Source organism: Hippocampus comes, unplaced genomic scaffold (genome assembly GCF_001891065.2).
Source record: "Hippocampus comes isolate QL1 unplaced genomic scaffold, H_comes_QL1_v1.1 scaffold202, whole genome shotgun sequence".
Taxonomy (NCBI): Eukaryota; Metazoa; Chordata; class Actinopteri; order Syngnathiformes; family Syngnathidae; genus Hippocampus; species Hippocampus comes.
Window position 1 is genome coordinate 285,362 of NW_017805829.1, and position 9,887 is coordinate 295,248.

At 42.8% G+C, this 9,887-nt stretch overlaps 2 protein-coding genes across 6 annotated transcripts in view; one reads left to right on the forward strand and one right to left on the reverse strand.

The window, feature by feature from the left end:
* The first annotated feature begins 705 nt into the window (after nucleotides 1-705).
* LOC109526244 (cathepsin Z-like) lies at nucleotides 706-4,340 on the forward strand. Its single transcript, XM_019887401.1, is given in 6 exon segments — nucleotides 706-931; nucleotides 1,731-1,894; nucleotides 2,788-2,967; nucleotides 3,098-3,192; nucleotides 3,194-3,249; nucleotides 3,719-4,340. Coding segments are annotated over 6 exon segments (777 nt in total). The 5' UTR covers nucleotides 706-881; the 3' UTR covers nucleotides 3,951-4,340.
* A 653-nt stretch (nucleotides 4,341-4,993) lies between these two features.
* LOC109526256 (transmembrane O-methyltransferase-like) overlaps nucleotides 4,994-9,887 on the reverse strand; it is a 7,265-nt gene continuing 2,371 nt past the window's right edge. For 4 of the 5 annotated variants that reach the window (XM_019887436.1, XM_019887435.1, XM_019887434.1 and 1 more), the window contains 3 exons: nucleotides 7,303-7,602; nucleotides 6,058-6,254; nucleotides 4,994-5,428 (listed from right to left, as the gene is read on the reverse strand). In XM_019887436.1, the coding sequence (XP_019742995.1) occupies nucleotides 5,105-5,428; nucleotides 6,058-6,254; nucleotides 7,303-7,564 (783 nt within the window). In that variant the 5' untranslated portion in view covers nucleotides 7,565-7,602 and the 3' untranslated portion in view covers nucleotides 4,994-5,104. Of the gene's footprint in view, nucleotides 5,429-6,057; nucleotides 6,255-7,302; nucleotides 7,603-9,050; nucleotides 9,482-9,887 lie in introns of those variants that run through there. The other variant, XM_019887432.1, reaches the window with a different exon arrangement.

Genomic DNA, 9,887 nt, shown 5'->3' on the forward strand with positions numbered 1-9,887 from the left:
GAGGAGAAAAAAAACAACCATTTGTGTGTCTTTGTACATGTTAGTAATATATTTTTTGTGTTAATGTACGCTGCACCCTAATCATCCTATCAGTCTCATTTTCACAAAAAAAAATATTAAAAAATGAAATCAAGCAGGTAAATCTTGAATTTACGGTGGCGCGTGATTACGTCACCGGAAGTTGTTAGCGCTCTCAGCTGTCTGTAATTGCAGCTTGTGAACAGAGCTGTTGCGCTCTATCTTTTATCGTCATTCTCATTCAGTGTTTGCTTCGTGTACAATTCACCGAGGGCACGGGCAAAGAATAGGAATCTAGGAGGGCCCAGGGAAGCACTTTAAAACGGTACGTGTGAGCTACGATAGTTAACAGGCTGCAAAAGTGCGTCGCATGCCTCCATGTCAGGCTGTTGCTCATCATGGCGTGCGTGTGTATGTGCGTGCGCCCGTGCGCGCGTGCGTGCGCGCGCGCGTGCGCGCGCGCGTGCGTGTCCCGGTAAGGGTAGATCCCGGGAGGTTAGTTGATCGAAAAGTAGATCTTCGGTCCAAAAAGTTTGGGCACCCCTGATTTACACAGTTGTATATACCACTCTTTGCTGTACAAGTTATTAATCGTCATATATAGGTATTTCATCAATTAATCTTTGTAGATATTTACCATAGATTTGTTGAATAAGTTAGAGAATAGGGCTATTACAAGAGTGTCGAATAATATTTCATATGTACAATTGGATGCTATACAAACATTTGGATTGTGTTTCTATTTGTGTGCAGTTTTACAAGAAAGACTTCCATAAAAATATCAAACGGTGGACTCTCATCTTCGTGTTTTTATTTGAGGATTGCTTCGCTCGCTGTCTACGTCATGCTCTCGTCTCAAACGCATGGTTCGGGCAGAAGACACACTGTTACCGGCCTGTCTCACTGAAATCAAGTGAGTTTCTTTTTGTTGTGCTCTTTGCTGGTTGGTTAGGGATGATTTTAGTGGGGTTTACAGTATATGAGGGGACATGATGCTTAAAAATAACTTGCTTTTAGGAGGTCTTGGGACAGACTAGGTTCTCTTTGAATTGGACAGGACTCGGAGTAGTCCTTGACATCTACCGAGGCCGTATGTGGCCCACAATGGGAAATGAGTTTGACACCCCTGTTCTTGAGCTATGGGTGTGCAAATGTTTGGTCGGCCTATGACTGTGTCTGTATTTGAGCAGGCAACAATACAAAGTTGCTCAGGCACTTTGTGCTGGTGCTTCAATATTCAAATGTTAGAACATGACATGAAACAACCAGTTTGGAAGGGCCTTGATCAGGATCCATCCATTTTCTGATGTGCTTATTCTCACAAGGGACGTGGGACAGCTGGAGCCTGTCCCAACTCCCTTTGCAGTAGGTGGGGGACACTTTGAACTGGTTACCAGCCCTTTATCAGGATATTTTGCGCCCCCCCCCCCCCAATTTTTTTTTTTTTTTTTTTTATAGGCCCCTTTGGTCAGGTATCTATCTGACTAGTCCAGGGCAGTTTGCTCTGGACCTTCACTTTTTTTGGGGGGCTGGGGGACTAATTTTGTGTGCTTTGCAATAAAAGTACACTGGACTACAGTGTTTCCTCAAGCACCTCTGGTTGTGCTTCTCAATAAATGGGGGCTATTGCTGCCCCCAAAAGCTACATGATGTCATACACAGTCAGAGGATACCTGTTGGTAACACTTACACCCCCAGTATCTCTCTTACAGAAGTGCACCGCGGCCCCATGAGATCCTCAACCTGGTCCAGCTGCCGAAGACGTGGGACTGGAGGAATGTGAATGGCGTCAACTACGTCAGTGCTACTCGGAACCAGCACATCCCCCAGTACTGTGGCTCCTGCTGGGCCCACGGAAGCACCAGTGCCATGGCAGGTGATTTTGGGGGTCGGGGAGAATGGGCATTGTCAGCAGTACTAAATCTTTAGGATTTTTCATGACTTCATTAATGCTTTTGTTTGGCTTCATTTTATTAATTGTATGTATTGTGTGACAAAAATCTACAATTCTTAAAATGTACAGACATGCACTTAAAATTAGCCCAGATTGTCAAACCTGAAAAACAAAGGAGTTTTTGCTGTGATAACAGCATTCTAAACATTTTCTTCAATTTCAGTTTTAAAATAAGGCCTTGCTATACAGTGAAACTCCTCTACAACGAAATCATGTTTGCAGCAAGAAATTTTTCACAACAGGGGGTTTTTCACTGTAGCAAATTTGATCTCAGATGTAAACACACACACACACACACACAAACGTATGTGTACTCTATTTTTATTCCAATAGTGCATAAGTATGAGCACACACTTCATATTGTCAGTGTAGAAAGAAAAAAAGGGAAAGAAATTGCGAAATTTACGATCAGCATTCACTTTCACTTACATCAATTTCTTGGAGAATGTCTTTTATTTTGCTTGCTCCGTCTTTCATTTTGATCACTTTTACCTTCTCTTCCAGCATCAGAGCTCTTCTTGTCTTAGCTGTTTGACATCCAATGGTCCGTTTTGTAGCCATTTTAGCAATGCAACGTCCATCCTCGTCTGAATCTAACAATAACAAATACTTCCTGGCATGCAATGATCTTTTAAGCCAGCCACGGGACGCTTCGTAGTCCTCAATGGCCATAGTTAGCTCTCGAAGGCTAAAAACCTTACGCTAACTGGAACGCTTCTCTCTCATTAGCGCTCCAGTTAGCGTAAGGTTTTTAGCACTAGTACTAAGTACAAGTAGTCTCCACAAGTAGCTTAAGTGCAATATTTTCTTCACAGATTGCATCAACATCAAGCATAGAGCAGCGTGGCCTTCAGCCTATTTTTCGGTCCAGCATGTGCTTGACTGTGCCGACTCGGGGACTTGTCACGGGGGCGACCACGGTGGCGTGTGGGAATATGCTCACAAAAATGGCATCCCAGATGAGACCTGCAACAACTATCAGGCCATTGATCAGAGTGAGCATCACAGCTAATGTGTAGAATGTGAATGGTGGGCCACAAAGGGTTTCTTTGCTCGGATTAACTTTTTTTTTGGGGGGGGGGGGGTCAAATTTATATAATGACCCCAGTTGTTTCCTGGCTATAGAATGTCATCCTTTCAATGCATGTGGGACATGCGTAACCTTTGGGCACTTCGACAATGTGCAGAACTATACTCTGTGGAGAGTCGGTGACTATGGAGCCATCAAGAGGACGGGAAAACATGATGGCGGAAATCTACACAAGAGGCCCAATCAGGTATTGTAAATTTTCGTTTGAAAAGCTTCAGCGGCTGTGTTGAGTGAGAGTGGCATTGGAGAACTCTCAAAACATTCTTGTTGCTATTGTTACTTTTGTCATGAGTACACTTGTAAAAAAAAATGCTAAAAAGCGATCTAGTCTACAATTAGGTTTGGAGTGGACATTTTGTCCAAATCAAGGGTGTTTCAAAATTTTACTTAAGGTTTGCCCAATTACGAACAAACTTTAAAAGCATACACGAAACAAGTGTTGAACTGCTCTCTGTAACACAAGCTCAGAAAATTGAGTCCCCGAAGTCGGTTTCACTGGGCACCATTCTCTTTGGTAGACATGCCTGAAAACAGGAAGTCTGCCTTTTTGGTTTGAACCAGCCTTTTTTCCAGGGACCTTCAAATATTTCATGAAATACAAAAATAAGTGTTCCCGTAATGCAATGGAGTAACCATTTCCTCTACCCATCATACAGCTGTGCCATCATGGCTACAGAGAAACTGGACCTCTACACCGGCGGGTTGTACATGGAATACATAAAGTATCCTGAGATCAACCACATTGTGTCTGTGGCTGGCTGGGGGGTGGAAAATGGCACGGAATATTGGATTGTGCGCAATTCCTGGGGTGAACCTTTAGTGAGTCGTCACGAGTGTCCCGCTGACGGCTGCCGACGTCTGAGTAACTCAAATCTTCATACAGGATGAGAGGCTGGCTTAAGATTGTGACCAGTGCCTACAAAGGAGGAAGCGGACCTCTCTACAACCTGGCTGTGGAGGAAGACTGCGTGTATGGGGATATCATTGTGTCAACAACTTATTAGATGTTATTTTTAGTCTTGTCTTTGCTAACCAATGGAAATAAAATTGTCAAGGGAAGCTTGTGGCCTTTTATGATACAATCATGGGAGTTGAGTTGAGCATATTAAGAAAAACATGCTGCTACTAAATACTAGTGTGATAACATCCCTGCATGTTGGCGATTCACATCTTCTGGAACTATCCCGTTGTTCAAATTTGGCTATTGCGTTTGTTTCTGTAATATCTAAGACGCGGCAAGAATTAAGCATCGCTTAAATTATGACTGTAATTGGTGTTAAGGATGTGAAGTGGGCCTCCACTATTGATAGTGTAGACGAGGTGTCAAACTCAGATCCTGGAGGGCCGCTATCTACATTGTGTCCATCTCTTCCTGTTGCAACCTCAAATGAATAGGTTCTATTAGGCTTCTGAAGAGTTAATTTATTTCAATCAAGAGATGGAAAATATGCAGGATGGTGGCTCTCTATGTGGTAGAGGGACCGCGCTTGCCCCTAACAATTTCCATGAGCAATCTCACTGTCCCGAGACTAATTTTGAAGGATAAATTGGGCACAGTGGTCCTTTAAAACAGCTTGGTCTTCAATTGTTGAGGGCTGCAGTGCTGCCTGCTTTCCATCTCTCCCTGTTGCAACTCGCCTGGTTCTAATGAACATTTATCCAGCTTCTGCAGAGCTTGATCATTTAAAGTGCGTGTGTTACAGCAGGGACGGATGAGGAAAGTAGGACAGCATCGGAGACCTCTGGTTTACACGATCATTGTGGCAGTTGTACAGAGTAAACTATGCTGCAGAGATGGATTCCATTGGTTTTGTCACGTTTAGTTGTAGTTAGGTGAATGTAAGAAGAGTCGCGCGTGTGTGTAGTCGGATCTTCCACTTGCTGAGGCAGTTTTGTTGGATGAACACCGACAAACTTCACAACATAACTGCTGCAATTTTATTTTCTGTAAACAATTTATTTTTATGGTCATGTAAGAAGTTTGAAGCAAACTACTCTGGGATCAGAGCTTGATATCTTAACAGTTCCAATGGGAATCATTGTCATTGGGAGCTGCTTTTCTGGAAGAAGAGCTCCACCATCCCGCCAACCTGCGACTTAATGCTGTAACAATCTGGTCTTGCTCGGATCAGTTCCTTGAGTTCCTCCAGACATTTGTCTCTCCGGTTCCTGATGATCAAAACTACAGAGCAGCCGGAGGGGCACAGCAGTCCCTGGTTCTCCAGAGCCAGCAGGTCCACAAGGTACTGCTGGGGGTCGTGGTCCATGAGGACCAGGTTGAAGGTGCCGCTGGTCCCTGGAGCCGGTTCCAGAAATGTGCCAAGTGTCGGGATGGTCTCGCCTGAGCTGCCTGTCAACACCTGGAACTACATAATTGGCATTTTTTTTAGTGCACAGTGAGTTTTTATTTGCTTGATGCAGAACTCCACATTCATCAGACACTAGTCTGTATCTGGACCCGGAGATATTATTGGATTACTGTATTTTTACAAACACTTGTAATTTAACCTGCAATCCTTAATGGATATAATAAGGTAGTGTGAACGTGTACAAATGTTGGGCGAATAATGGTAGTCTTATTTTAATAGGCACAACTTTTGGGGAGATATTATCAAGTGTTATTTTGGCCTGTACAACTTTTGGATGATTTATTGTAGTCCTATACAAAATGAATTCTGCTCGATTTATTTCAACTGGTGCAACTCTTCAGGGATTTACAGTGGATTCTTTTTCATCAGTGCAACTTCTCCAGGAGTTACGGTAATATTGTTTTAACCAAAGCAAATAAGAGATTTGCCGAAGTCTTGTTTTACCCGCACACCTCGAGAGACTTGTTTTGTCACCTGCATTCTTTCGGAGAGTCATCACAGTCATTTAACTGTGCAACGATGGCTGGATTTTCAGCAGTCTTTTTTTCATCCTGTGCAACTTTTTTATTACGGCAATCCTAAAGTAGTCTCATTTTGATCCGCACAGTTTATAATGACTTCCCTACCTGAGTGTGTTTGAAGCCGGCCACCAGGATAATCTCCTCCCCGAGGCCGGCCACAGCGGGGTCCTGCTCCACCGTGAGCAGCCTTCCATCAGGGGGTAGCAGACGCAAGAGCAGTACTGAGCTATAGCCGCAGTGCATGCCCAGTTCCAGCACCCTCAAGGGACGGACTCGCCGGACCACCTCGTCCAAGGCCTGGCCTGAGTACACGGGACACAGGTGAATCAATTCGGTTGGTTTCATTATTTCCAGTAATTTGACTTTAGTCTTACCGCATACACCATTCTGAACTATTAAAGATTCTCTACTAGATCAATGATAAGCTTATTGTCAATAAAAAAAAAAAAAAAAAGCAAACATTGACCTCAATTAAAATAGGGGTAGGACAAAATGTTGGTTCCACAAAGGATCTGTGGATGTTGGAAGAAGATTATGTAGATTTTATTGTCTTTGTTGAGATGTATCACTGCAATGTATACTTTCTCCACAGCAATTACTACTTTATCAGTCAGTGTTTGGGAAAGCATCTTAGGCCTTTTGGGGCTTTACACAGCGAGTACAAAAACAGCGATTAAGTGAACTTTAAGGGAAAGAGCCTGAAGATAGGTTTGACTCACAACACTTTATAGACTTGTTCGTCACTTTCAACTTTGTGCCTCTCATGATGCTTGTAAGGGACCAAACAGGTGAAAATCTGAAGGGACAAGGTCTGGGCTGTAAGGGAGCAGTTCCCCGTCCCGCTCGTTGATAGCCTGCACCGTTTGGGCTAATGTGTGAGGCCTTGCATTGTCATGATGCAAGATGACACCTTCTGACTGTTGACCCCTGCGTTTGGTCTTGATGTCTTTCGTGTCCTGCCTCAGCAGTTCACAGTAGGAGGCACAAAGTTTGAAAGTGACGAAGTCAAAAGTGTTGTGAGCGACTGACTCAGACATCAGTCCAAAGATTTTTACATGGAGGGAATATGGAAGCTTGTGCACGGATGGGAAAAGTGTGTGACAGTGCTGGGAGACGACGTTGACAAATGAGAAAAAAAAAAAAAGTAAGGTTCCATCTGTATTGGTCCTTATACCGAAAAATTCACCTTTTATATATATATATTTATATATATATATATGGGGAGTTTTTCAGTCAATAACAGAAAATAGGTTTCTAAACAGAAAAAAAGAAAACTGTATATAGCTGAGTCTGCGAAAATCACGAATATGAGGGGTGACACTGTTTACAATTGAACAGGTGAACACTGACCAATCTGCGGGCCGACCGCAGCGGAGCCATGTGTCTCTGCGTAGATGTCAAAGGTCTCCAAGACGCTGCCGGCATTGCCGTGGGTGCACCGGGAGAAGACAAAGGCGTGCGTGCTTTTGGCACATACGCGTCCCCGCAGCAGCCGCAGTGTCCAAGCCAGCGCGCTGCGACACAACCGAGCCACTCGGGCGCGACGACGACCCAATGCCAGCATGACAGCTGGAAGCAGCGGCATGGATGCCACCATCAACAAAGACGCCATTTTGCCGGTACTGAGCGATTTCTTTGAACCACCAAAACCTGCAGAGGAATTGGAAACATTTTCAAAGGATTGTTAAAAGCCGGCAAAAGCAAACATCCTTTGATTAGTTCTTGACAAAACACCAGGCAAAAACCACTTGAGAAAGAACATGAAAAAAGAGGGCAAAAAACGATGAGGATGCAGTTAAAAGTTATTTAACCATCATTTTTATTCTTTACTCCATTCTTTGTTTATTTACATTATGCACATCTCTCATTTATTGTGAAATAATCTAATTGTAACATGTATTTGTTACATATTTTGATGCATTTTTATGCTTGGTAAAACATTTCTGTCTGAATTTTGGGGGGCGCTTGGAACAGATTAGGGCCACATGGAAAACGTGTCTCTATTCACAAAATTTTCTAGTTAAGAAATTTCTTCCAAAATCAATTAATAAGTAGAGGTACCACTGTAGTTTAAAGCCTTTGTTTGTATGACAGCATCATATTGCCACCTGGTGGCCAAGTTGCGCACACCAGAAGGAGCCACAATGATTTAAATCATAATGCACAAACTGTTCAATTCTGTTATTTATACATTTTATGTAATTATATCTATTTATATTATAGTGATAAAAATCTGCAGTTTGTAGTGATCGTTTTTCATGGGATTTCCCATTAACATAAATCCTGACAATGAAAAATTCCAAGTAAAAAAAGCAGTAAACATATATACAGTAAAAAAAAAAAAAGTTACAAATTGCATTTAAAATTTGAACAAATTTAAAGTATTAAAGCATATTCAGTTTTGCGGTATGGCAGCGGCGGGGGGGGGGCAGCTTCTACTTTCATTTATTTATTTAATACATATTTTTATAGCACTTTCACAACAGCTTCAGTTGCAACAAAGCGCTTTACAGAACAGTTAACATAACAAAATACAGTCAAACCTCGGTTTTCGAACGTCTCGGTTCTCGGCCAATTCGGTTTTCGATCAAAAATTGCGAGTTTTTTATGCCTCGGATGACGAAAAATTTCAGTTCTCGAACAAACTGAGCGCATTTGAATGCACGATTTGACTCCTCTCGCCTTCTTACACGAGGAAGTGATGCTTCCTTGGGTAGACGAGGAAGTGACACTTCCTCGTGTTGGTTACCATTGTAAGCAGATGTGTTCAATAAACATTTTCATTTTAAAAAGAGCATGGTTTCGGTTTTCAAACAATTTCGGTTTTCGAACAGCCTTCTGCAACGGATTATGGATGAAAACCGAGGTTTGACTGTAATACAAAACAACACATAAGACACAGACAGTTGTGCAATCTTAACCACATTTCCTTCATACGCTTTCTTGTTTGAAGCAGTTCGAGATGAAACAGGAGAGAGTCAAAGTGTCCTTTCACCAGTGACATCATGCTGAAAATGTGCACACGTCTGCTACAAGCTAAGTTTGAAAACAAACAAGAAGCTGTAGCGTCCATTGACGAAAAAAAGAGATTGGCTCACATCTTCTGTACCACGTAAATCCGCTCCAATTCCAAGCGGCGACTCCCAGTTCCACATACGCAGTGTGGAACTTCCAGTGCATAAATTGACCATATGTGGGAAAATCCAGTCCTCGAGGGTCACTATCCTGCATGTTTTCGATGTTTCCCTCCTCCAACACTCCTGGTTTGAATGATCAGGATTGGTATCAGGCTTCTGCAGAGCTGGAAGATGATCTGATCATTACAATCAGGTGTGCTGGAGGAGGGAAACATCGAAAACATGCCAGACAAGGGCCCTCTCGGACCAGAGTTGCCCAACTTTGACCAAGTAAATGAAGAACAGGGGTTTTGTTTGTTTGTGTTGTTTCTTAAGCAACATTTGATGATTTGGATATGTCTTAAATGGAGCAATGTTCATAAAAATACAAAAATTAAATAACTTAATTTTGGACATTAGGCGTAGAAAAAAAATTTTATGTTTTTCCGGTAACCCGACCGACCGAGAATTTCTATGTCAAAAAAAAACTTTACGGTCGGCATTTTTTTCAAACAAGCCTCTACATTTTTGTGTAGACTAGGGTTTACATTGGTGCAAACTCTCGCGATATTCACGTTGAGCGCGTGCGTCGTTTGCCCTGTCGTCTGTAAACAACATTGAAACATGGCGGCGGCCGCGATCTCCGACGACAGTTTAAACCGCGTTTTCTGTGTTACAGTCGCATGCTCGCACCGTAATGTTAAGAAAATAGCATCCATTGATGTATCGAAAAAAATTCAGCTAACTATTTGATGAACACCACGGAGTAAAAACCGAGGACGGCGGCGGAGGCGGTGGCGCGCCCCGGCCCCCCCCGAG